General features: G+C 64.0%; 3 protein-coding genes across 3 annotated transcripts in view; 1 reads left to right on the top strand and 2 right to left on the bottom strand.

Moving 5' to 3' along the window:
• Positions 1–3,549: 3,549 nt before the first annotated feature.
• Positions 3,550–11,197, bottom strand: AIPL1 (aryl hydrocarbon receptor interacting protein like 1). The gene is made up of 6 exons (XM_032432063.1): positions 11,083–11,197; positions 10,329–10,508; positions 5,112–5,300; positions 4,368–4,544; positions 4,124–4,265; positions 3,550–3,752 (listed from the first exon to the last, which is right to left on the bottom strand). The coding sequence occupies exons 1-6, from the start codon at positions 11,176–11,178 to the stop codon at positions 3,550–3,552; spliced, it is 987 nt and encodes a 328-aa protein (XP_032287954.1). The 5' UTR covers positions 11,179–11,197.
• Positions 11,198–15,824: 4,627 nt separating this feature from the next.
• PIMREG (PICALM interacting mitotic regulator) lies at positions 15,825–18,841 on the top strand. The gene is made up of 4 exons (XM_032431666.1): positions 15,825–16,115; positions 17,528–17,787; positions 18,280–18,375; positions 18,808–18,841. The coding sequence occupies exons 1-4, from the start codon at positions 15,825–15,827 to the stop codon at positions 18,839–18,841; spliced, it is 681 nt and encodes a 226-aa protein (XP_032287557.1).
• Positions 18,842–19,706: 865 nt separating this feature from the next.
• The window catches only part of PITPNM3 (PITPNM family member 3), a 70,910-nt gene continuing 64,443 nt past the window's right edge, over positions 19,707–26,173 (bottom strand). The window contains exons 19-20 of the mRNA XM_032431636.1: positions 25,903–26,031; positions 19,707–23,861 (exon numbers count right to left, since the gene is read on the bottom strand). Coding sequence (XP_032287527.1) covers positions 23,559–23,861; positions 25,903–26,031 — 432 coding nt within the window. The 3' untranslated portion in view covers positions 19,707–23,558. The remainder of the gene's footprint in view (positions 23,862–25,902; positions 26,032–26,173) is intronic.

The following is a 26,173-nucleotide window of genomic DNA, read 5'->3' as shown; positions in this document are numbered from 1 at the left end:
TTGCCGGAGGTGCGGGCAGGACACAGTGAACCCGTGGGGGCCGGCCCCCCAGACCGCAGCTGTCAGGGGCCCGCACCAGCCCCAGAACGAGGGGGTCGTGGTTACCGGAGCCCCAAGCACAGTGGGTCGGCGGGAGCACGGAGTGGAGGTCGGAGGTCACAGCGGGAGAGCCGCAGAGACGCCTGCCCGCCCGCGTCCTGTGCCGGAGTCCCGGCCACGCGTGGGTTCCCAGGGGGGACCCCAGGCTCCAGCAGTGCCCTGGGGCCAGTCTGCAGGGGTGACCATGCCCTCGTCCGGGCTTACCCATCGCCCCAGCCCGGCCACCTGGCCAGGAGGAGCTTCCGCTGGATGAGACACAGACCCGGGGGCCCCAGCATCACTGGTCGGCGGTCGCTCCCGGCATGGCCCTGGCCAGTGTCAGATGTGGACATCATCAGGCCCTGCCCTCACACGCTGACTTCTCCAGGCCCGCTGCGCAGAAACGCAGGGCCAGCACCAGCCAATATGGCAACCGAGCAAATTAGGAAAAGCTGTGCCTTCCTCGAGACACTTCCCTGCCATCTGCTGGGCACTTGCGGTGACTACAAGTACCTAAGAGGATGAGGCTGTAAACAGGGGCCCCTGGATTGTGCAGTGCACAACGTGCACAACTGTGAAGGGCAGCCTGGTGGCCTTTCACAGAGCCCCATCACAACCGAACGATGGTGAGGATTGGTCTGTTGTCTGTCTCCCTGGGCCCCACCACCCACGCCCACCAGCAAAGGCCACCAGGAGGGCGCCTCGGCTTGAACACACTAGGCTTACGCACTAACACAGCGAGAGAGCACAGAAGAGAACACACTGTCGGATCATGCTCATACGAAGCTCGGGAAGGAGTCTAATTTGTAGTGTGTGGGACCGGAGCGGGACGGGGTGCGGGGCCCTCCTTCCCTCCCTCCCGGGGCGCCCGGTCAGTGTCGGCAAGTGTCCCCGTCCCTGGTTCTGCCCGTGACTACCGTAGCCACCTCGGATACGCCCCTCCTCGTCTGCGAGCCTCAGTTTCTCCATCCACAAAACAAGGGCTTGGGCTGACCACTTCTGAGGGTCCTTGCGTGTGAGGACTGAGATGTTTCCCGTGAACAAATGCTCCGGCTCGGCCGATGCGCCTGAGCCCCCGTCCGCGGCAGGCATTGTCCTCACAGCTGCACGGCGCCCACCCAAACAGGCAGAGGGCGCCGCCCGCCCGAGATCGACACCGTCCGCAGAGGCCGCTGGGGAGAGACCGGCGCCCCAGTCGTCCTCCAACGGGGTCTTTATTGGCGGCAAGAGGCAGAGTGAGAGTCTTTGCTCATCAGATTCTCGGCGGACGAGGACCTGAAGTCAGGAGCTCTGCACACGGGCAGTAGCCGTCACGAAGACGAGGCTCCGCTTGACCTTCCAGGGGCGCCCGCAGCGGGCAGGGTCGGGGAAGGAGGCCCCCCAGACCACGCGGGCGAGGCGCTCACTATGGCCCCCTGCGCTTGGACCATCCGGTGCAGGCGAGACTGAAGACCGTCTTTCCCCAAAGATGCCCATGGCCTAATCCCCAGAACCCGTGAACAGGTCCCCTGTTGAGGCAGAGGGACCTGCCGTGTGACCCAGCTAAGGGCGCTGCGCGGGGAGACTACTCTGGGTGGCCAGCAGGCCAGCGCATTCACAAGGGTGCTGGCAGGAGGGAGGCCGGAGGGCACAGACAGGCCAGGGGACCCGATGGCCGCCCATGGGGTACACAGAGGCGGGAAGGCGTCTGCCACCGGCTTGAACCCGGGGGCCTCCAGCGAGGTGTTCGGGGGGCCTCCAGAAGCTGCAGACGGCGTAGGGGCCAGAGGCCAGGGTGGGGCAGCCGCGTGCTGCGGGGGCCGGGGTCAGCCCCCCCCCACCCCGCACTAGCCAGATGGGGTGTGAGATGCCATGGTTCCTGAACAGTGTCCTGTTGTCCCGCCCTTGGCCTTTGGATGGTAGTAACAATAGGACGAGGTGAGCCTGCTCTCTCTCTCTCTCTCTCTCTCTCTCTCGTGCACACACACATGCACACCGGTAAGAAGCGTGCCTGGCAAGGCAGACATCACCGGGGAGAAGTGCGGGGAGGCTCAGAGAGCGGGGCCTCCAGGGGAGAGGCCGCGTATGCCTGAGGCTGTCACAGGCACGGGACCCTTGTGTCCACCATAAAAAAGAGGCAGGCAGAAAGGCTGGGAGCCGGCGGGGCTGGGAGAGAGCGGACCTAGAAAGACGTGAGTGGAAATGTGGCTGATCCTAATCCGCTGGATGGTGTGGCCGGAGGAACCCCAGTGGACCCTGTGACGAGGGGAGGGGTCTCCAGCTGCGCGGGTCCATCCCTGCCTGGAGCACTAACACCAGAACCGCCCTCGGTGTCCCCACCCTGCCCCTCTTCTCTCTTGGTCTTGCAAAGGTCCTGGGGCATCGGGAAGGGAGACGCTCACAGGGGACCAGGCAGGGTCATGGAACACATTCGGGCATCAGCCCTGCTGGGGGGACTTCAGATGGGGGGAGGTCCTCGGGGACCCCAGAAAAGAGGACAGCTGGAGGGAAGGCACACACAGGAAACGGGAAGGACCACGGGGGCTGGGAGTCCTCAGGCCATAGCTCCTGGTCCTCAGACAGGCTCTGCATCTGCCTCTGAGCCACACTGGAACCTCTGCTCGCCCAGCCTCGCGGGGCCGTCGGGAGGCAGGTGACCGTCCCACGCCAGCTTCCCCAGCTCACAGTGTCCCCTTTCTCTGACCTCCTCCCCTCGGGCCTTGCTGGCGATCCCCCCGGGTGGCCCTTAGCCGTGAGCAGAACCCGCCAAACATCAACCCTCTTTCCTCCGCGGTGGGAGGACTGACACCTCAAAACTCCTGGTGCCTGAAGGGGGGAAGGAGAGAGAAAAGAAAACATCACAATGTGCGCGGCCACTCCCGCCACCAGGAACAGCCTCATTCTGGTGGCCCTGGGGGCCGTGGATTGGGAACCACAGAAAAAGAACCGTGATCACAGTGCCACACGGGGCCTGTGGGGAAACTTACACTGTTTATTGGTTTCTTCCTTTTAGAGTCAGCCCTCGGACAGAGCACGACAGAATTTTGGCTACAGACGGAGTCTGTGTGTTAACGGCGGGGGAGACGGGGAGGAGTAAAGATCCAGCGGTCGCCCTGCGCAGAAGGGAGTGGTGGGGACTCGAGAGAGCGTTCTAGAGGAAGTCTACAAAGCTACAAAAATAACCAAGGAGAGGCAGGGGAGGCAGAGGAGGACAAGGGAAGCAGGGGAGGCCAGGGAGGTCAGAGGAAGCAGGGGAGGCCAGGGGTTGCCAGGGGAAGCAAGGAGAGGCAGGGAGGCCAGTGGAGGCCAGAGGAGGCAGGGGAGGCCAGGGAGGCCAGAGGAAGCCGGGGAGACTAGGGGATGTCAGGGAGGCAGGGAGGCCAGGGGAGGCCGGGGAGGCCAGGGGAGGCAAGGGGAGGCAGGGGAGGCCAGGGGAAGCGGGGGGGGGGGGCAGGGGAGGCCAGGGGAGGCAGGGGAGGCCCACTCTGCACCCTAGCCCAGCATGTTCCGGCATCGGAGCCGCTCTTCCTCCCGCTTCTCCTCCATGCGATTTTCCAAAAGCCTCAGCTCCCTGCGCACCGCCTTCCCCATGGATGGCTCCAGCTCCAGCACTTTCTGGAGGTCCGCCCTGGCCTCCGCCTCGTTCCACACCTCCGCGTGAGCCCGGGCCCGCACGTAGTAGGCCTTCACGATCCCTGAGGGGAGGATCAGACTGCACCAGCTGAGCCCCTTGGAGGCCCGGCCTCAGCAGCTCACAAAACTCTTAACCTTGACCATGATCCTTAACCTCTCTGTGCCCCCGAGCCGCCTCCTCGGCTGTAAATGGAAGTGATAACAGCCACAGCAGGACCTACTCCCCTCCCTTGTGGGGACCCTGCCAGGGCGGAGCAAACCTAAATCCATAACTTCCCTTCGGTTACGTAGGCTCCCCGCATTGCGGGCTCCAGGCCCCCGTCCCCGGCACTGAAGGAGGTGAGGAGTGCAGGGAACCCCGTGCCTGGCTCCTGGCGCACGGCCGGAGTGAGGTGTCAGCCCCCCCGCCCCCCGCCGCGTGTGCGGCACGCACCTGGGTGGAGCCGCAGGATGTCGCTGGTATGCTCCAGCACCTCGTAGTACTCCTCCTTCTTCAGCAGACACTGACAGTAGTTCACGATCAGGGTGTTGGTCATTTTCTCCAGCTTCAGCCACTGCACCTCCCAGGGCTTCTCCTGCAGGGGTGGGGGGGGGGCACGCCTGCCTGCCGTGAGCTGGGCTGCCCTAACCCTGACCCTGCCCCCCGGCCTGCGCCGGCCCCGTGGGCAGCCCCCCACCTTGGTCTGCAGGTTCCTCAGGCAGACGATGGCCTCCTGGTACTTGCTGGAGGCTTCCTCGTAGCGGCCCAGCTTGAAGAGCCGGTTCCCCTCCCCGTGGAGGATGGGCACCGCCCTCATCTTCTCCTCGTTGTTCAGGCTCCACGTCTCCCTCTGGTACTCACTCGGGGCCTCGACCTGGCCCGAGAGCGGCAGGCGGGTGAGGCGGGGACCCCGGGAACCTGCGTCCCCGCAGCTGGCCACATCCATACACAAAGGGGACGGAAGCCGCGGGCCCCGCCTTAAATGAGCACCTTTGTGCAAGTTAGGAATAGACAGCCCTTTGTCAACACTTGACTTCCAATATTCAGAAGACTGTCTCCATACTCGTTTGGCTAGAACAAGACACTTTACTGCCATCTGCTGGAAGGTTGTCATCAGAAAAGTTCAGATCTACAAGGTCTATAATGAGCACCTCAGAGGTGAGGCCCTTGTGCAGTGCACAAACCGCACAACTGTCCTAGCAGGCCCACAAAGGCCCTTTTGTGACACAATCCTCTTATTTGTTCCCCCATGTAGCCCTCAGGCTGAACCTCATCCTTGGCCATAAGCTGAGTCCCCACCTGGGCTGGACTTTCTCCCACCACCCCACAAACATGGCTGTGGTTCACGAGCCCTCTCGTGCTCTAGAAAGCGGGTGACGCCCAGCGACCAGCGAGGCGGGGCCCCCCCACGCACTCCGCCCGCCCCATCCCCAGGGCACACCTGCAACAGCTCGATCACGAAGATCAGAGGCTGGGGCTCTTTCTGCAGCTCGTCCAGGTCCTCGTAGCCCAGTGTGTGGTAGGCGAACATGTTGGCCAGCCCACACGTGTGTACGTGCCACTCCGTGGGGTCCTTGCCCTCCGCCACCTGCCGCAGGCTCCGGGACAGGATGGGGTAGACCCCTGTGTGCTGGGAGGAAGGACGGCCGATGGCGTCTGGCCTGTGTGCTCGGAGCTAGCCGGGCCACACGGAGCCCCGCTCTGAGTCCTGCCTCAGCCACCCCTGTCCCGTGGTTGTTCCTGCTGATTGCCCCCAACATGCCCCCATGAATAACCGCGCTGCGCCGTGTTCCAGGTCGACTGCTCTACCAGGTCCCTCTGTTAGCTCCTTCCATCCTTCAGATGCCCCAGCGAGGGAGGCACTTATCCCCCTTCTGTAGGTGGGGACACTGGAGCCCAGAGACATTAAGTAACTTGCTTAAGGTCACACAGCTAGGAAATGACGGAGTCAGGATTCACACCCGGCTCCAGAGGACACGCTCTCATCTCAGGGCCATGCTGCCTCTTGCTGGCCCTTGTGGTCAGCCCTGACCTATTTCTCTCCCGGAGAGACCTGAGCCCGTGGGTTGGTGACCTGCAGGGAGGGAAGTGTGGGGAGTAGGGGAGGGAGCAGGCCCCGGGGGCCAGGGCCCGGATCGGCAGCCCCAAGGTGCTGCTGAATAGCAATGAGCCTGGGCACCTGTCTGAGCTCCGGTCCCCTCGGCCGTAGCTGTGGTAGTGGAGCTGGGTTCGTGGGTTAGAGGTGGGACTGGTATAGGCCCAGCTCATCCCAGCCTCCCCCTGCACCGGGCTCGGGGCTTGCCGCCCTCGGGGTGGAGGAGGGCTGGGAAAACCAGCCCCTTGGGCCTCAGCTTGCCCATCTGTGAGCTGTCTCTGAGAGCCCCCCTCTGCGTGGATGGGGTTCAGAAACGGCCCATCTCAGGCACCCTCACGGCAGCTCCAGGACCTGAAGGGGCGGAAACAGTTCAGCTTGTCCTCCAAGTCACCAGCGCGGGGATGAAGGTCAGCCCTCCCAGCCTCCCCCCACCCCCCTGCGGCTGGGATTAGCCCAGAAAGCCCTGCGGAGGCTCCTTTGTGAGAGAGGCCGCCAGCTGGTAGTTAATCCCGCGGGGATCCAGGCTGACCTCCGGCAGGGAGAGGCCCAGCTGCAACTGGCCGAGGGAGAGGCCGCTCCTGGCCCTACAGGCGACCCCAGCTCCCAGGCCCTGCGTCCCCGGCAAGTGCACTGAGCAATCGGGCCCCAGGGCCAGGTGGCTGCCTGGGCAGGACCTCGGGTAAAGACTTGTCCCATGAGACACCCACACCCTAGCTCTAGTAGAGCCTCAGGGCAGCACGGTGGGCTGGGGGTGCCGCCAGGAGCCCAAAAAAATCCAGGAAGGAGGAGGAAGGCCAGAAGAAGGTCCCGAGTCCTGTGCCCAGCCGGGTGGCACCTCCTTGGAGGGAGGGAGCAAGGAGGACTCCAGACTGTGTCAGTCTGGAGGCCAGCTTGCCCGGCTGGGGGCCGCAGAGCAGCCAGAACCACACGTGGGGCTCTGTGGAGCTCGCCTCCAGCGCTGGGGACGGAGACCAGGCCTGTGGCCGAGGCAGGGGGCCCCGGGACCCCCACACCGAGTGTCCTGTCTGCAGGGCTGTCTACACCGGAGGCTGCAAGCTGGTGAGCCACGGGCCATATTCAGCTCGCAGATTGGTTTTGTCTTACTCCTCACCTCGTGGAGCTGTTATGACTAGTTCACCAACATTCAGATGTTGAGGGAGCTCGCATGCTCATGAAGACTTCCGGCTCAGCTTAAGAACTCAGAATGGGGGCACCTGGGTGGCTCAGTTGTTAAGCGACTGCCTTCGGCTCAGGTCATGATCCTGGAGTCCCGGGATCGAGTCCCACATCGGGCTCCCTGCTCAGCAGGGAGTCTGCTTCTCTCTCTGACCCTCCCCCCTCTCATGCTCTCTCTCTCTATCTCATTCTCTCTCTCAAATAAATAAATAAAAAATCTTTAAAAAAAAAAAAAAAAAAGAACTCAGAATGGCCAGCCGCCGGGCCTGCCCCTTTCACAAGGCGACCATCCAGTCAGAGCTGAGGACTGGCTGCCCCATTTGGATGAGGCAGATGATCTGCAGTCAGCCAGAGCTCCTGGCTCCTCGAGGAATCTGAGTTTGTAACCCGTGGCCTCACAATCCCGGGCACCAACACAAGAGTCCCACACAGAGACCAGCGTCCTGTCGAGGGTGGGGGCCTGGCAGAAGCTCCCAGGTCCTCACTGGCCCTGCCTCCCTGGTGTAGGGGCAGGGGAGGGAGGGAGGAAGCCCCCTGCTCTTCAGAGTGATCCAGTGAGGACTGTCCAGGAGGAGGGCTCTGCAGGGAGTGATGAGCAGCACTGCTGGGGGAAAGCCAAGCCCTCCTAAGTCCTCTGTCGAACAAAATGATCATCCCACTGACTGCTGCCGTCTTTCTAAAACTCAGATTCTTAAATGGAGAGATGCCCCCGGAGGGGAAAGGGGCTAAGCAAATTAAGCATGCCAAACCTTTTCACACTTCCTGGCCCGGATGCCACCCGCTCCCTACGTGCAGACCTGGTGAACTCCTATGCATCCTTCAATACCCAGTTCGATGTCATCTTGGAGATGTTCCCCCAAGACCCTAAAGAATTAGTTGCCCATCTCCTGTGGCCCCAAAGCAATCTGTCCCTCAGTTGCTTACATCATGGAACTGGCTGCCCTGCCTCGAAATTGCTCGAATGTTCGCTCCTCCTCCAAGAACTGAGGTTCCTTGAGGGGCAGAACTTGGTCTGTTTCATTCCTAACACACAGCAGAGTCCAAAGCTGGTGCCCAGTGAATGTTTTCAGATAGATAGGCACAGACAGACCACGATGGGTGGATGCTTAGTGAGGTGGGCAGTGCCCTCCTGTGACTGTGGCCAAAAGGACGCAGACAGCACATGACACACAGCCGTGCTCACTTTAGGGGAAGCTCTGCAGACAACAAACCAATCAGCCAATCCAGGATTTACTGGCAGCCCTCCGTGCACTCAGCTCTCCTGAGTTAGCAAACATGCATCCTATGGAGGCAGGGCCCTCGCTGGTGGCCAAGCCTTGTCTACCCTGCGGCCTGAATGACAGGTGCGCGTGGGTCTAAGACGTGCAGGGCATCCTCACTGTAAGCAAAGATATTACTTTAGATAGATATTTTAAACTATGTGAAGCCGCAAAAAAGCCCATTTTCTGAAGACTTGGCTTGTTAAAAACAAAACACCTTTAACATCTTTCTAAGCACCAGGACGGAGAACAACACAGACGCTGGTAGGCAAAGAAAAGTTGCTCACCTGGTATTGCCAGGTGAGTCAAGAAATAAGGGACGAGGCGGGCGGGCTCCCCTAGCGGTAGAGAACGGAACTGCAGCCTGGCTCCCCACTATGATGGGCAGCCGCCCCGGATGGGCAGTGAGGGGACCAGGGATCCCACCATGACCGTGTCCCTTAACTTGTCTGACCCAGAGCAAGTCACTTTCCTTCTCTGCCTCTTACGCTTCCTCATCAGCAAAACAGGGGAGTCTGCCTCTGAAATTCTGCAAGCACTTTTCAATCGCCCGGTACTATGACTTTTCTTAGTCACCACCACGTCCTGTAATCCCCCCAACAGCCGCTTAGCGTACGGTTTCCGTTATTTATAGATGAACGAAATAGAGTGCCGGATGGAGAAAGGACTTCCCCGGGGCCACACAGCCAAGTGACAGAGCAGAGCTCAAACTCAGATCTCTGTCTCTCTCTCCCAAATTGCTCCTTCGAAAGGTCAGCGGCGCCCGATGACGGGATGGGTCTGAGCATCCGCCATCAATGGCTGGTGGGTCCATTAGGTGAAAGCCAAGGGGGAGCTTCGTAATGGCTGGATTGGGCTGGCGGCATCTCAATCCGTCAGCCGATTACGGTAACCAGACGCCTCCCGGCAGGAGAGGCCGGCAGACGGGGAAGGCTGCCCAGTGGGAAGCACGCAGCACAATTTCTAGAAACTGTGGGGACAGAGGAACCTGGCAGACAATCCCATGGCAAAGCAACCAGCAAAATCAGAATGTGGGGACTTCTGTAGGACAAGTGATCCAATTCCTTCAACAAATCCATGTCAAGGGAAAACCAGGGAAGGAAACAGAGCCCCGAGACACGCACCCACAAAGCCCTGTGCACAGACTTTGTTTGGGTCCAGACTGGAACAAATCAACCACAAAGAGGAAATGAGGTGACGACGGGAGAAATTTGAACAGTACCAGAGGGTAATTGGCGTGAAGGAATTATTGGGGTTTTAAAAAAATGTAATAATGATATTGAGGTGATGTTACTTTGATATCCTTTTTACAGATACAAATTTTAGTACTTTTAGATGTAACGGTAGGGAGTCTGGAGCGTGGATTAACCTTGTGGGATAAGGAAGAGCAGGGGACAGGGGTAGAGGAAGCCAGCCTGGCTGGGGTCCACGGTGGCTGACGTGGGGGGTGGGTGCGGGGGACTTCTCTGCACTTTCTGTCGACTTCTGTATATGTTTGGAAGTTTCCATAAGAAATGTTTGTTTAGGGTTCTTGGGTGACTCAGTCGTCAAGCATCTGCCTTCGGCTCAGGTCATGATCCCAGGGTCCTGGGATCGAATCCCACATCGGGCTCCCTGCTCACTGGGGAATCTGCTCCTCCTTCTACCCCTCCCCCCAGCTTGGGCTTGTGCGCGCTCTCTTTCTCTCTCTCGCAAAAATAAATAAATAAAATATTTTAAAAAAAAGAAATGTTTGTTTAAACGTTCTGTGGCCCATTTCTATCTGGGCCACAGAATGAGGAGGCGATCCCAGGAGGGCCACAGATTTGCAAATAGTTTTAGACGGCTCACGGGAGCGGGGAGGAGGGTGGGAAAGTGACCAGTGGCCAAAAGTGCCCAGGATCCGGTAATCGTGTGCGGGCACGGCCCTGGTGCCACGTCGTCCCGGCCAGCCATGACACCGACGGTCACTCTGGGGGTTTGTGGTTTTGGGTGACTCCCCTCCACGTGCCCAGTGGCAGAGGGAGAGGGTGCAGGGTGTTGCTTTCACCCCACTTTGCTGAAAGGCAGCAGCCCCACAAAGGGGCGGGCAAGCCCTGCAGGCGGCGTGGGCGGGCGTGGGTGGCGTGGGCGGGCGTGGCCTACTTACGATGGAGTCACACCAGAACTCAGCCACCTCGCCTAGCCGCATGGACGTCAGCAGCACTTCCCAGACCTCGAGCTTGAACATGTTCCCGAGGATAATGTGCATGGGGTGGCCCACGCGCTTGCTGTCATCTATCACCGTCCGCTCCTCGTCGCATTTCATGGTGCGGAAGTGAAAGATCACCTGGTCAGCAAGAGGGGGGACCCTGGTCTTAAACACAACCTCCCACTGTCGCTCACGCGGCTGTCCTCGGGGCTCCACTCGCCCCACCCCTGCCGGATGCCCAGACCCCACAGCTACCCCCCCGCTGCCTGCACTCGCCGGGGCTGGGAAACCCCCCCCTGCCCAGAGGACCCCGTCCCACTGCCTGGAAGCTCTGCGGGTCCGGAGGGCCTTGCTTACAGAAGCCCTGGATCTGGGGCCACAGACCCTGCCACGCCGCCATCATCCAGGGAAGCCCACCAGAGATTTGTGGACAAAACCATGAACCCTGAGGGCCTCTCTTTTCAACTCAACATTTGGGGCTCCAGAAAATTCCCAAAGCCCTTCCCCCAGCCCACGCCAGAATTTAATTTGCCAGTATCGAAAACGTCCAGCGAGTGGGCACCAATTCCAAGTTTCCCAGAAGCTCAGGGGTTGATAATTCTGGGAAGGGCCCTCCTGGCCCTGTTTTGGCAAAGCCGAAAGAGGCACAGCAGGAATGCAGAAGGCTGCCGTGGGGGGCCCCGTCTGGTACGGGGAGAGCAGGCCCACTCACCCGGGACCCCGTGATGAAGTTTGGGAGCTCCCCTGCGCCTCCATGCAGAATGGTTTTCTTGACCCCTTCCACGTTCAGGAGCAGAGCGGCATCCATGGCTCCCGGCCCAGGGAGGTGTCGGGCTCAGGCTGAGATAATCTCCCAGGAGGAAGACACCCAGACCCCGGGATTGGCCCTGCCCCGGGGGCGGGTGTGAGCCAGGAGTAAGCTGGGCGGCGCCTAGCGCCTGCTCCTCAGGGTGATGTGAGGCCCCCACCTGACACCCACCTTTGGTTTTCTCCCATCCCAAGAAGAAAGCAGCCGGAATGTTCTCAGAGAAGACGGGGAGAGGGTGTGGCAGGAAAGAGGCCTCAGGGCAGCCAAGGGGAACAGGACCCGGTGTCCGCGCCAAGGCCCTGTGGTCTCTACGGTCCCTGCCTTCCCTCTTGCCTCTTTCCTCCTCCTCTGCCCCCAAACTCTATGCAGGAGAGGATGTGATCCTGGGGGTTGGGGAAACCAGGTTTCTGGCCTGGGGGGCTCTAAAACGGGTAAGAGAAGGGGCAGGTTTGGGAAAAGTTAAGGGCGCCCCCCAGCCCCACTCCAGCCCCCACTCCAGGTCCTGGAGGTGGGGAGCAGGGCTCTCTCTTCCCCGTTGGAGGCTCTCATTCCTCATCCCTGTGCCCTGGGTCCCCAGGAGAGCTCAGTCCCTGCACCTGGGATCCCCTTTCTGGCCTCCGTGACAGGTGGCCTGAAGGTGTGGTGTCTGGCGCCGCCTTGTGGCCAGTGGAAGCTGCTGTGCTCGGGCTCCCAGGGTCCTTCCTCTGGGCGACCCCAGACTGAGAGCGGGAAGGGACAGGGGCGCTGCAGAGAGGGATGGAACACTGGATTGTCAGGAGCCACAGAGAGCCACTGACCCCACCTCTCATGTCCTGACCTGCGGCCTTGGGTGTCTGCCACCCTCCTTAACTCCATCGTCCCCCCGAAACGTGAAGATCCATCTCCCCTGCCTCCCTCCCCTGGAGCAGCAAGTGGGACCCCAAACCCAGGCCCCAAATTCTCCCACGAAGAACCACTGGCATAGAGGAGACCAAGCCTGAGCGCCCAAACCCAGACTGGGGCAGCTGGATCAGGCCCCTCCAGGCCCCCTCCCGGGGTGCTCAGACCCCCAAGGGCCCAGATCCAGCCCTCCCTGCAGGCAGGGGGTTCGGGTGCCGGGGTCCTGGGGTCCTTCTCCTCTGTCCCGCCCTTCTCTAGCCACACAGCAACCTAGAGGGGTCCGAACGCATAGGAAGCAAGGCGGGAGGTCAGATGCTGAAAGTACAAAGGGAAATAAAAGTGATTACCATGAAAGTTGGGGGAGGGAGAGACGAGGCAGGACCCAGGGGTGGGGGTGGGGGCTGCTTCTGGGGTCCTGGCAGTGCTGTCCCCTCCCCCCACGAGGGTGGCGTGGCTGTTGGCTTTGTATGTGTGCATCATGCTAGACGACTGATTTCTTGAGTAATCCTCGGCGGAAGAGAAAGCTGACTGATCGCTCCGCTCTAGAGGGTGGAGAGGGTCGAGAGGCATGGGGGCCGGCGGGGTAGATCGGATAGCTCTGCACCCCCGGTGGGCAGGGGTGGGAGTGGGGTTGGGGGTGCTTGTTGAAACGGAGGCCAGAAGAAGGAGGTGTTCAGGCCACAGCCTCCGGACGGGCCCCCAGACTAACCTCCTAAGGGACTTCAGGGAGAGGCAAGTCTAATAACCCCACCCCTCTTAAAACCCATCAAAGGCTTTCTGCCGCTCTCAGGATAAGCCCCAGGCTCCTTCCCCGCAGTGGATCAACGCCTGCCCCAGGCTGCCTGCCCCAGGGGGCGGGCCCTCAGTCCTCCCTCTGGCCTAGAAGCAGGGGTGCCCAGGCCCCTACCCCCGCCTTGGCAGGCCCCTGTGTTGGAAAGCCTCGCCACCCCCCTCCACCCTGCACTTTGTCCCCTAGCTCCTCCCCTAAAACCCCCACATGCCTGGGGGAGCCTGCGCTGCCCCCGCTCACATGGGGTTCCCCACGCCCCTTCCTCCCCTTCCTCACCCCGAGCACGCCTCACTCGTGGCGTCTGGCACCGTGTAGTGTCTGCTTCTTCCAGCACCGACCATTCTAGGAGGTCACGGGAACTGGCAGGAAATTCTGCGGCTGGACAGGGAGCCCCGCCCAGGACAGGGCAGGGCTGGGGCCCCCCCTCCTCTCCTCCTCCACCCTCCTCTCCAAGAGAGGCACGGGTGGGGCTGGACCCCCCGAAAGCCTCCGCCTGGGACTGGCTTTGTCTCCTTCCGCAGAGCCCCTGTCCCCTCCTGCAACCCCTCCACTAGGAGCCTGCCCCCCTCGGCACACCCCCTCTCCTTCCCCCGCCTGGCCTCACCGCCCCGCCCCGCCCCTGCAAGGGAGAGCCTCTCATTCAGAAGAAAACGTTTCTTCCTCCCCTCGTTGCCACAGACACTGATGTCCGTCACCTGGGCTGCCAGGGACGTTGTGAGGGCGGGGGTGCAAAGCCCCACGTGGGCAGGGGGCCCGTCAAGCATCCCTCCATTCACGCCTGACCCTGGGGAGATCCCACGATCCACGACGGTTAAGCATTCGGGGTGGGAAGCCGGACACGCAAGGGTTTCTGTTCCAGCTCTGACTGCCCTCCGTGCTGGGCCAGACACGTCACCTTCCCAGTCTGCGCTGCCATCCGAAATGGGGCTAAAAATAGCACCTCCTTCGTGGGCTTGGCCCGGGCTCAGGCTGGACAGATGCAGGCTGTCCTCTGATGGCGGGCACAGTGGGGACCAGCCCCTCGCAGCTCAGACTGTTTCCCCTTCACTGAGCCGCAGGCTAGTTTTCGGGAGAACAACGGGCGCTCGCTTCCTCTCCCCCCCCCCCCCCGCCCGCGTCACTGGTGAAAGGCAGGAATCGAATCCCCTAAGTACCACCTGCACGCCTGTCCCCAACAGGCCACAAGTCAGCCTCAGCGCGCGGAAGGCGGGGGGAAGGCAGAGCCCTGGTCAGGCGATGAAACAGCAAAGCAGAGAATCACAGCACACCGCTCAGAGTCCAATATTGTTTCCGGAAACTTCTGTCTCACTTACACATCTGTGGGCTGGGTGTCCGACCGTGGGTGCTGGCCCCCTGTGCCAGGAGCCCCCCCCAAACACATTCTCTGCTCCCTTGGCTCATTCTGTAGGCCTGAGCTGTAAACGGGCCATGTGGGCGCCTTCATTGTGTCATCATTTTCTTTGATTATTGGTTCTTTGGTTCATTGACACCAGTCTCTCCGCACACGCTAGATCTGAGGAGTGGGTGCAGGGACCCTGGTTCCCCACTCGGGGAATCCCGCCGTCCCCTAACTGAGGGCCACTGGGGCCCCCCTAACCTCGCCAGACCTGTTTCCTGGTCTACTCCTAGGCTGCCCCGTGAGGTCACCACGGAAGGGCTCGTCGGGCACACCAGCACCTGGGGCGCGCATCCCCCCACCCCCCACCGGGAGAGGAGAGTCCCTGAGCCCGAGGACTGGGGTCCCCCAGCTCTGTAGCGGCCCGCACAGAGCTATGGTGAGGGGGGAGCGCCGATGGAGACCCCGCCGGAGAGGGGGCGCGCTGCCCGGTGGGGAGCCCTGTCGCGGCCCGGGACAGAGCTACGCGGTGAGGGGCCCGAGGGCCGGGTGGGGTCCGCAGCGGGGAAGCCTGGGGGGGCGCGGCAGGGTTGCCCTGAGGTCGCGGGAAGCAGGCAGGGGCTTTCTAAAGGGGGAGGTTTGGAGCTTGTTCGGATGCTGGGTGGGGGGGGAGGCCTCGCCCTGGATGGGGGGCTGCACTGGAGGAGGGCGGGGGCCGGTGTATCCTAGTCTGTCCCCTCCTCCAGGATCTTCCAGGGTCCAGAGTGCGGGGGGCGCGTCTGGGGAACACAGAGCAAGGATTGGAGACAGAGACGCACCGCGCGGGAGCGGGCACCTCGCGAGCGCACCGGGGAGACACCCCCCTCGGCGGGGCGCCGGACCGCGGGGACAAAGGGGCGGCGCCCCGCTGCGCGCCCCCCGCGGCGCGGCCCGAGGCATGAATGGGGCGGCCAGCCAATCGGAGGGCAGCATTCCCGCCGCGAGGGCGGGGGCCAATCGGATCCCGGGCGCGGCCGCGCTGCGGGGACACGGCCAATCAGCTACGAGGACGGGCCAGGGGGCGGATCCGCGCGGAGTTTCAAACCGGCCGGGTGGGCGCGGAGCGGCCGTGCGGGGCGTGCGGGCGGCGCCGGGGGCTGTTGCGTGAGTGCATCCCGGGGACTCGGTGGCCCTTCCGTTCCCACGGGACCCGGACGAGGCGGGGGGCTCGGTCAGGACGGGCGCGCATGCGGGGCCCGCCGGGGATTGCAAGATGCGGATCGGGGGGTCCGCGCGGCGTCGCGAAAGGGCCTCCGATGGGGCCCCGGCGCAGGGAGGCTCGGCGAGGGCCGGTCCGGACTCTGCCCGCCTCCCCGCTGGAGTCCGAGAGCCGAAAGGAGGCTGGAGGGAAAGACACCTGTTGTAGACACCCGCAGACACGCGGGGCGGCACGTCCACCCTCCGCCCTCTTCTGGGCCTCCCCGACCCCTCTTCCAGGAAGCACCCTCCTTCCCGCACCCACGGCTGCCAAGGGCCTCCACGCCCAGCCCGGGCCGCCTGTGTGTCCGTGGGGCCTGGGGAGGTAAGGGGGATGCCTCGCTGACCTGCCGTTTGGTCTCCTCCCCAGGCTCTGGTGGGCTGAACAGACTCGTGACCAGGCAGATGGCTTCCAAGTGGCCGGGCGTGGGGGCCTCGGTGCACCCGAGATCGCTCCAGGACCAGCAACTGCTGGAGGAGGAGGTGCTGCCGCGGGCCGCCTGCCATCCGGACACCTCCGGGGGGGCCCTGGGCTCCCTGTGCAGACAGTTTCAGAGGAGGCTGCCCCTGAGAGCGGTCAGTCTCAACCTCCGCGCAGGGCCCTCCTGGAAACGCCTGGAAAGCCCCAAGCCAGGCCAGCAGGGCCTCCAGGCTGCGGCTCGCTCAGCGAAGAACGCCCTGGGTGCCGTGTCCCAGGTAAGGCGGGCGACGTCCACTGTCCCTTGGCTCAGGCTTCCGTGGTGCCAGACGGCTGAGGCCTCCAAGGGCCGCCGTGAGGAGGCAACCCCATGAGGACAGGTGCACTGTCCAGGGGAACCGAGCCCCACGGCGCAAGACGATGCAGCTGCGTTGTGGTAGGGTGGCAAGCAAGGGCGAAATGGGGGGACACCAAACACAGGAGGGCTTCCAGAGGAGGTGACTCCACGGAACCACCCAGGACAGGGGCAGTGGGAGGAGGTTGTAAGGCAAGCGAAATAGCCTGAGTCCAGATCCAGAGCTGGGGGACAGCGAGACGCAGAAGAGAAGTCTGGGTGTGGCCAGAGGGCAGAGAGCGAGGACGGGAAGGGCAGGGGTCCCAGGCTGGAGGTGTTTCTAGACTCTCCCAGGAGCGACTGGGAGCCAGGGGGGAGGATTTTCAACAGGGTTGGAATCCGGCCGGATTAGCATATTAGTACTGTTCTTCAGCTAGGTGATAGAGGGTGAGGAGCAGATTCACCTCCGAGGGGCCTGGGGGCCTGGCCTTGCAGAGGCTCAAAGGTAGGTCTGCAGGGGTTCGTGTCAGGTGACAAGTGTGGGGTGCTGGTGTGAGGTGCCTGTGGGCTTTCCAGGTGAACGGGTCTTCAAACCCAAAAATGAGGCAAGGTGTCACCTAGGAGGGACAGAAGCCGTGAGGATGGACTGACCCCCAAGGAAAGAATGGGGGTGGGTATCTCCTTGGGGTCTGACTGGGGCTCTGAAATCCACAGACCCTCCGCTGAGAGGTCTCTGAGCCAAACGCCAGTCTCGTCTGTAGGAGCCCCAGGACGGTTTTATTCCCCGGGGCTCAGAGACGTGAACTGAGACGGTCCGCCCACGGCCACACCACGCACCACATGGACCTTGGGTCTTAGTCTAACCTCTGGCCTCTGGCTCTGCCAGGGCAGACGTCCTGGCTGAGAGGAGCCCGGGCGGGTCCGAGAGACCCCAGGGCTCAGGCTCGCCCCCGTAGGCAGTGAGGAGCCCCAGAGGGCTTCGGAGCCCTTGAGCGTCCTGAGAGCTGGCCCTGCAGAAGACGGTGAGCTGGTGTGTGAGACCAGAGGGGGTCCTGGGGGCAGGCCTGGGCTCTGGGCCTTGCGGGGAGAGCCAGGGTCGTTACGGGTCCCGGGAGAGGGTTTGGGCTTGGCTGAACGCGGACTCCGACCAGCGCACTCCCTCTCCGGGTGGTTCTGAGGTGGCGGCTGCGGCAGGCCCGGTTCCCACAGACTCATCCTCCCCCGGGACCCGGGACCCGGAGCTGCCGGGGTCCGCAGGCCCGCTGGGCGGCTGCGCGGCGGGAGGTACAGCCGGGACACTCGGGAGTAGCGCCCGCTGGCTTTGGTCCCTGCTCAGCTCTCCCTGTACCGCCACAGAGAATCCAGGAGTCCTGCCACAGTGGCACCAAGTGGCTGGTGGAAACCCAGGTGAGAGCCAGGAGGCGGCGGAGGGGGGCACAGAAGAGCGCCCGGCTGTCTGGAGCTGCCCACGCCTACGTGGCCCTGGACCCGTGGGAGAGGGACGGTCACCGGCTCCCTGCCCGCGGGGGCCCACGCGCCTACCCCCTGCGGCGGCCCAGGAGGGAGGCTGCCCTCCGCAGTCCCTACTCCTCGACAGAGCCCCTCTGCTCCCCCAGGTAAGGGAGCAGTGCCTGGCGCCCCCAACGCGAGCTGGGCCCCCTCCTGTGGCTGCCAGGGGCACCCTGAGCTGCCGGCAGCCATGCTCTGGCCCAGCTCTGCCCCGGCCGGCGGGGGGCCTGGGGGGGGGCGGTCCTCCAGGGCCTCAGTTTCCCTATCTGTCAAAGACGCGAGCCTCCCGGCGAGCCCAAAGCAAGTCTGGAAGCCCTCTGGAGGCCGAGGCTCAGGTTCCAAGGGGGCAACAGCAGGGCTGGCCTGTCTGCAAGGTCACCTGCCCTTGACCTTCTGGGTCTTGCGCTTTCTGTTCTGTGCCTGGCGCTCCAAGCGGCACCGATATTACTTCCTGAGGGGAGGGGAGGGTCTGGGACAAGGTGTTCCCAGCTCCCCGGGCATCTCCCCGGCCTGCACGCCCGGCCCAGTGCCACTTGGTGGGGGGGGGGGGGGGGCGACAGGTTTCCGCGAGTCTCGGGGGTGGCTTTTCCTTGTTTCAGCGAGTCTGACGGTGACCTAGAGCCTGTGGGAGCAGGACTTCAGCGTCTCCAGCAGCTGTCCCAGGAGCCAGACGAGGCCATCGTGGCTGAGGAGAGGTGAGCCGGCATTCTGGGGCCATCTTTGCCCCTGGGTCTGACCGGCTGTGTGACCCTGGCCTGCCCCTGCCCCTCTCTGGGCCTTCCTGGTGCCACGTTTGTCCATCACCTGGAACCCCCCCAGGCCAGGTACCTGCTTCCTGAAAGACCTGCCCTTCCTCCAACATTCCCCATGGCTCCCCGATTCCTGCCTGCCCGTGGAATTGGGAAGAGCTCCGTGGCCGCTAGGGAGTTTCTGGTCTGTGGTCAGGACCCCCTCCTGGAGGCAAGCCTCGGGTCTGCAGCTGCCCTAATGTGGGGCCAGTCCCCCGTCCATCCAGTGGCCACGATGGGCTCCTGGGTGGGGCGCTGCCAGCTCTGGGGACGTGGCGGGAGGGCCCCTCAAGCCCGTGGCACCAACGGCATTGGTCCCTCCCGCCCTCCCACCTCTAGCGGCGACATGACCGTTTCTCTCATCCGAGACTGAGGAGGACGGTGCCTGCAGGTAATGCCTTCCTCCGAGCATCTTCCCTGGGCCCTCCTCCTCCTCCTCACGCACAAACATGTGCAAGAACGGAGTCTTTTCTGGAAAACCCCCCAGAGCTGACGGGCCCAGCAGGGCAGGAAGTGTGCGAGTCTCCCCTCGCCTGGAGCGAGAGCTGCTGACCTCACCGACCCCGTCAGCAGCCGAGCACACCGGCCACCTCCTAGCTCCCGACTCGGGGAGCACGACTGTGGGGCCCCCACGTCCCTGCTCTGAGCGCGGGGAGGGGGGCACGAAGGGAGCTGTGTATTTGCAGGAAGCGAGGCACATCTGACCACCACTCCCTCACACCAGGGCCCGTGTGTGCCCCCGAGCTCCCGAGCACGGCCCTCGGGCCCCTGCTAACAAGGGGCCTCTGCTCAGAACCGGCCACAGCTGGTTCTGCCCGGGACCGCCCGCCCCAGCCTGAGACTCACTGGGCCTGGAGACTCATGCCGCACTCGAGCTCTGTGGCGCGTCTACAGCGGGAAGCCCGGGCAGCAGAGATTCTGGGGAGCCCTGAGCCGTGCACCCAGGAGGGGGACCTGCGAGGAATCAGCCCCTGGGCGGCCCAGGGACCCCAGCTCCCGTCCCCGCGGCCCCTCCAGAGCCCCGAGACCCTGGGCCCACAGACCCCTACTTGCCGTCAGCACAGGGCGCCGTGGGCGTGCGGGAAGGGGTGGCACCGCTCAGTGGGGGCTTCTGCCCTCGGTAAATTATTTAAGAAACCCGCTTTGTCATTTTATTAGAAAGAAACCAGCGTGTGACTTCCCTGGAGATAACACTGCTTTTTCATAATAAAGACTCTGCTTCTGAGCGTGACGTCTGTTCTCTGTGTCTCACACTCACACACACTCACACACACACCAGTCGGGGCAGCGGGGCTGTGCTCCCCTCGTCCCCCCCGGGCCAAGCGGCCGGCCCCCAGCTCGGGGGGAGCACAAGGAGCAGGAACGGTCTCTCAGCTTCGCTCGGAACCAAGAACACCTTAAAGGCAAATAAGGTTTTTATTTAAGTGACAACATCCGAGAGTTAAAAACCAGCTCACGTCAAAATCAAGACCAGTTGTAAAAATCTTTGAGCTCCGTAACGCGGTGTGTGTCTTGTTAGAAACCTGGTATTTTACATTTTCTTCTCTAACGGATTTTGTACAAGGCAGCCATGAGGAGTAGGGTAAACCTTTCTTTCACCACAGAACCATCCACCACAAGTAATACTGAGAGTCACACATTTAGGAACAGCCAGACCACGGACAAGGTCAGACAGGCTGCCGCCACGGAGTAAACAAATAGGAAAGGACAGTGGGGTCCCGGGGTGGAGGCCCCTCGAGCGGGCTGCCTCCTGTCCTGCCCCTCGGTGTCACCTGCCGATCCTCGTCCCGGTGAGGGTAGGTTCCCACTGCATTCCCTCACGGCCCCAATGGCAGGACCCGGGCCGGGCCTCGCTACTGCTCGGGGACGTCACCCTAGCTGTGATTTTTAAGAAAGTGTCCCCAAGCCCAGAGGGAGGGGAAGGAGGGAGGGGTGGCTTCTTTTGGCTGAGCCAAAGAGAACAGGTTTCCAGAGCACTTGGCACCCAAACCCCCAGGATTCGGCGGGAAATTGGTTATTTAAGGCGGGGGCAAGCTGCGAGGCTCCGCCGCAGTCCGGGCGCCCCTCCGGAGCGGGGCGGCACCGAGGCTGGTGGGGGGGCGTCCGAGCAGAACCAGTGCCACCTCCCCACCCGATGGGACTGGGTTTCTTTCAAAAACCGGCGCCCTGTTTTGCCTGCAGGACACGTCGGGGGCACAGACTCTGGGCTCCAAGGAGGTAAAAGGACCGTCTCGAGACCGTGAGACCCGGCCTCCCCTCTTTCAGGGGGCCCACGCCCCGGCAACCTCCGGAATGCGGGGTCCACACCTGCTCTTCCGCGGCCCAGCACCCAGACAGGAGGGCCATTCATCCAAAAGCATGAAAAGAGTTGACTTTTTTAAATACGTGTTTTGTGGAGCCTAAGGGAGGAGTCGCGAGATCTTCCAGAGAAAACCCATGATGCCGGGAGAGCGGGCGCCAGCCAGGGGTGCACCCCGAGCCCCCAACAGGGCGAGTGCGGACGAGGGGGGCAGGCAGCGCTTCGGCAAGCACAGCCCCGGATCGGGAAGAACAAACATGCCACACGAGAGACGAGGCGCTTTGGTCAGGCAGGAAGAGAGGTTCCCAGCCCCCAGGGAGCGGGCACACCGGGAACTGGAAGGATTGTCTAGAAAACAGCCAGACCAGGTCACGGAACTGCTCCGGGGAGAGGCAAGCCCCCTCCAGAGAACAGCCCACTGGGTGCTTTGTTTTCCTCGGCCTGGAGTGGACGGACACAACGGAACAAGCCACTGGTACAGGAAGTGTGTTGGTGAGAGTCTCCGGGAGAGCCGAGGAGCCTCCCGCTGCAGAAGCCCACCCGCACGCGCCCCAGCTGGGGCTCCCGGGGGACCCGCTCTACACTTCACCGCGTCCCGCTCTACACCTTGAGCATCGCAGGCATGGGTCCTCCGAGCTCCGGACAGCAAGGGGGTGGCCTCCGGCCGGGTGCCCCAGCCCAGCTCCAGAGCCCAGGCCCTGGAGCCCTGCTCACGGGACGCAGGTTCCCCTGCAGGGTCCCGGCGCTCTCTGTCTCCGTCTGTCTCTGTCTCAGGCTTCCGGCCTGGGGTTCCAGCGCAGAGGAAGCCCAACACGGGAAGAAGGAACTCCCACTAAGGACTTTATCACCTACATCAGCAGCTTCCGCGTAACATCAGAGAGGCAGGCCGGCTGCCCACGCTCCGTCCAGGGCATATTCTGGAAAGGGTGGACGCGGCTAGGCCCTAAGCGCTGGCGCCTCATGGAGCGCCCCGCGGATGGAATGTGGAAGGAGGGGCGGCCCGTGCGAACCGGGAACCGCCGGGAGGCAGGGCAGAGAGGGAGCAGCCCGGGGCTCGGGCTCGGTGCCGACAGCCCTGCAGGTGGAGCGGGCCAGCTGGCCGCGCCGGAGAAGACTCGCGTCCCGGAGAGCGCAGGCTGGGGGCTGGGAGCCCGGACCCCCCCACCCCGGCCCCAGCAGGGCACCCGCTTTGCCAGGCAATTCACAGAGCGGTCGCTGTCCGGGGAGAACGCGGGCCACGCAGGAGCTGCGAGAGGTAGACGCTGAGCGGAAGCGACACAGGGCTCACGCAGGTGCCTGTTGCGGATACAGAGGTCTGGGCTCTGGGGCAGCCCGGCCGGACGCAGCCCTGCTTGGAGGAGCTGAGCCAGCCTCGGGGACGGCCAGAGGGGGCCCAGAAGCAGGCCGCGGCAGCCCCCGGGGACAGCAGTGGGCCCGGCCGGACAGCAGCGGGGTGCAGGGACCCAGGCCCCCCGGCCAGGGGCTCGCAGCAGGACAGTTTGGGCAGGCTCTGAGGGGCCCCCCACCCCAGGAGCCAAGCCCTGCCAACCTCAGGGGACGAGCCAGGAGGAGGGTAAGGGCACCAAACCCAGTGGAGTGGCAGGCAGAAGGGAAGAGAATACAACAGTTTGAGCCAAAATCACATGAACCCCCAGAATGCCGGGATGTCAACTCTGTGCCCTCCAGGAGCCAAGAGGGAGAATCAGTCTGAGCAGAGCTGGGGAGGGCGAGTCAGATCAGTGCCCTCTGGGGCGATGTCCCTGTTCCTGGGACACCTGGTTCGGACATCAGTGCAAAGCAAACCGCCCCGTGGAGCAGGGACCCCTTCCCACCTTCCCATCCCCGTCCCTCCCCGCAAGGGCTTCCTGTGAACTGGTGGGGTGCTCGGAGCCCGCGAGGGGCCCCCAGAGCCCCCTCTCAGACTGCGTGCAAGGTGCACACTGGGCTCTCTGAGGGGCTCTTAGTGCAAGACAGTCCAGGAGTCAGAAACCCGCACCCATCTCAGCGGGGAGACCCATCCAATCCCATAAGCAAGGCAGGGCCCAGAGAGAGCAAGCAGTGGGCTCACAGGCAGCCCAGCTGGGCCAGAGCCCAAGGCCGCAGCCTCACGGGGGAGGGCGCCAGGCAGGACCCCGGGAAGAGGAATGACTGTCCTCACGGGCCATGGGAGAATGGTGACAGTACCGAGGACAAGACGGGGACAATGGGCAGCCGCAGGAGAACAGACCGTCAGCACCAGACCCCGCCCCCCAGGGCCGTGGACAGACACCGCGGACACAGGAGGACCCAGGGGATAGCCTCTCACTCCCAGAAGGTGGCCACTTGGCCCCAGGAAAGCCAGGAGGCCCAAGACGGTGACCCGGGATGCCACAGGGAGGGCAGTGCAAATGCCGCTCGCCCCTCCGGCAGGCGCTGTGCCCGCTGGGGCCGCTGGTGCCCAGTCTGGGGGCTTCTTCCCTCCAGGCCTGCCCGGCACCTCCAAAGCCTCGGGGCCCCAGAAGGACGGTCGACTCCGCCCAACCCTCCCGCTCCGGGCAGGCCCGCTCCCTGGCATCGCACACGCACCGGCGCTGACCCGGGCTTGCGGTCACGGGCCCCACACGGGGAGGCAGCCGCGGCTGCACACAGACCCTGGGCTCTACCCCCCGGGCACGGCTGGGTCCCTCCCCGCTCTGGTCGGACACTGCTGGACAGACACGGGAGGGAAAAAGCAGGAAAAGGCCTGTCTCGGGGAGAAGCAGCCCCCCTGGCCCACAGGCAGGGCCCCCCTGCTCTGCGCACAGCCCAGCCCTCAGGGCACCGACTCGAACTTGGGGGGCCCGCGCGCCCAGCTGAGCGCGGCCAGGGGCCGCTCGTGGTCCTTGTCGGACTCAGGCTGGCTCTGCGCCCGCTCGGGCTTGGGGTTGGCGGGCGGGTCAGGCTGCTGCACCGACATGGTCCTGCGCAGGTGGTTGCGCTTCCGCAGGAACTCGGGCTGGGCGTGCAGCCCGAAGCTGCCCTTGCGCAGGATCATGCGCGAGTTGTTCTTCTTGGGGCGCGAGCGGTGGCCGGCCTCCAGCGCCGCCAGGTGGGCCGCGTAGCCCTCGCTCAGGAACTGCCGGGGGGGGGGGGCGCGGGGGGGGAGGCACAGGCGTCAGGCGGGAGGAAGAGCCGCGAGCTGCCGCCCCCACGCCTCCCGTGCCCGCCCTACCCGGGTCTCCAGCTGTGCCCTGGAGCCTGGCGGGACGGGGAGCTCAGGACCCAGAACAGCTCCCCGCCCACCTTGAACCTCTGAGCACAACCATCTGCACCCCTGGGACGCACAGAGCTCTGGGTTCTTGACGGTGGATCCTTGTCCCTTGCCACCAAATCCCCCAAATGCAAGTTTGTCCCATCACCCGGCCCCTCCTCCACGGACTCCATCAGGTCCTGGCCCCCATGGCGGCCTTCTTGCCCATCGCCCCCCTGGGTCCTCACACCCTGCTCCTCAGAAAGTGGGTTGTGGACCAGCAGTAGCTGCAGGACCTGGGCCCTGACGGGCAGGCTCTCCGGCCCCAGCCAGGCCTATGGATGTGACCAAGGCCCCAGGACACCTGTGCATCAGGGCCTGAGAAGCCCCGGGTCCCACTCTGGGGCGGGCATCTGGCCTGGGTCCCACTCTGGGGGGGGCACCGTCACTGCCCCTGGTCCCACTCTAGGAGGGGCACCGTCTCTGCCCGGGTCCCACTCTGGGGGGGGAAACCATCTCTGCCCTGGGTCCCACTCTGGGGGGGGCATCTGGTCTGGGTCCCACTCTGGGGGTGGACACCGTCTCTGGCCCGGGTCCCACTCTGGAGGGGCACCGTCCCTGCCCAGGTCCCACTCTGGGGGGCACTGTCCCTGGCCCGGGTCCCACTCTGGGGGGGGCACTGTCCCTGGGCCAGGTCCCACTTTGGGGGGACGCCATCTCTGCCCCAGGTCCCACTCTGGGGGCACTGTCCCTGGCCCAGGTCCCACTCTGGGGGGGGCACCGTCCCTGCCCGGGTCCCACTCTAGGGGGGACATGGGGTGGCACCGTCCCTGCCCGGGTCCCACTCTGGGGGGCACCGTCTCTGCCCCAGGTCTCACTCTGGGGGGCACCGTCTCTGCCCCAGGTCCCACTCTGGGGGGCACCGTCTCTGCCCCAGGTCCCACTCTGGGGGGGCACCGTCTCTGCCCCAGGTCCCACTCTGGGGGGCACTGTCTCTGCCCCAGGTCCCACTCTGTGGGGGCACCGTCTCTGCCCCAGGTCTCACTCTGGGGGGCACCGTCTCTGCCCCGGGTCCCACTCTGAGGGGGGCACCGTCTCTGCCCTGGGTCCCACTCTGAGAGGGCACCGTCTCTGCCCCAGGTCTCACTCTGGGGGACACCGTCTCTGCCAGGGTCCCACTCTGAGGGGGACACCGTCTCTGCCCTGCACCTGAGGGTTGCTGTCACACCCCACAGTCCAGGGGGTCATCACCTTCCCTTCAATCCCCGTGTTCTCCAACCTGCTCTCAGTCCCCATGACAGCAGCACCTGTCTGGTCACCCATGCCAGAAACCGGGCGCCGTCCGTGGCTCTCCCTGTCCTTCAGCCCACACGTCTGACCGGGTCACTTCGGACTCCAAGCCATCCTGCCTCGCGGTGTCTCTCGGACGCCTCCCCTTCTCCCGACGGGCCTTCCACCTGCAGCCTGGGGACCACTCTCAACCACAGACTCACTGCCAAGACGTCGAGGACACGGGCCGTGAGCCAGGCGTTGGGCTGCGCCCCCCCAAGCCAAGCCGGGGTCCTGCTGTCACCCCCCACCTCTGCTTCTGCTGCTCCTGCCGCCAATGCTCCTCCCACCTCAAGCCTTTCCTGGACAACTCATTCAAAGTCCCGAAACCCACCCCCCATCTTAGCTGTTCCTCGCTGGGGGCCCACGACCCCGTGCTCCCCGCCATGCATCAGGCCTCCGTTTCCCGCTATCCTGCTGGATGGGATGACGTGACATCTGGTCCCACCAGGAGCCTCCCCTGCGCCCACACGGGGCCTGGCTGGGCACGTGCCCACTAGCACCGGCGGAATGAAGGAAGGACAGAGCAGACAGAAGAACCAGCTGCCTGCGCCGCCCCACCCCCCCCCCCGCCCCCCCCCCCCCAGCCGCCACCCACCTGGCACTGGGTTTGGTACTTCTTGGCGGGCCGGCCCACAATGAAGATCTGGGAGGGTGGCAGCCCCAGCACGCTGTAGACAGAGATGTCCTTCGTGGAACCGTAGGCCGCACTGATTCTGATGAAGCACTGGAACACAGGGCCGCCGGCTTCACCCCGCGTCAGGAAGCGCCCCTGCAGGAGCTGCCCCTCCCGCCCCACCCTGCACCCCAGGCCCGCTCCCGGGGGATTCGGAACCTCAGCACCTCTGACCCCACTGGACAGGGGGCTA

Source organism: Phoca vitulina, unplaced genomic scaffold (genome assembly GCF_004348235.1).
Source record: "Phoca vitulina isolate PV1807 unplaced genomic scaffold, GSC_HSeal_1.0 scaffold47, whole genome shotgun sequence".
NCBI classification, from domain to species: Eukaryota; Metazoa; Chordata; class Mammalia; order Carnivora; family Phocidae; genus Phoca; species Phoca vitulina.
Note: the sequence above shows the minus strand (reverse complement) of the source record. Positions and strands in the feature narration are given on the sequence as shown.

Excerpts from the sequence above, each read along its gene's own strand:
- PIMREG (XM_032431666.1), top strand. The coding sequence starts at position 15,825 with ATGGCTTCCAAGTGGCCGGGCGTGGGGGCCTCGGTGCACCCGAGATCG. Across the intron at positions 16,116-17,527 it reads CCCTGGGTGCCGTGTCCCAG|AGAATCCAGGAGTCCTGCCA; the intron begins GTAAGGCGGGCG and ends GTACCGCCACAG. Across the intron at positions 17,788-18,279 it reads GAGCCCCTCTGCTCCCCCAG|CGAGTCTGACGGTGACCTAG; the intron begins GTAAGGGAGCAG and ends TCCTTGTTTCAG.
- AIPL1 (XM_032432063.1), bottom strand. The coding sequence starts at position 11,178 with ATGGATGCCGCTCTGCTCCTGAACGTGGAAGGGGTCAAGAAAACCATT. Across the intron at positions 4,266-4,367 it reads TGAGGAACCTGCAGACCAAG|GAGAAGCCCTGGGAGGTGCA; the intron begins GTGGGGGGCTGC and ends CCACCCCTGCAG. Across the intron at positions 3,753-4,123 it reads CATCCTGCGGCTCCACCCAG|GGATCGTGAAGGCCTACTAC; the intron begins GTGCGTGCCGCA and ends TCCTCCCCTCAG.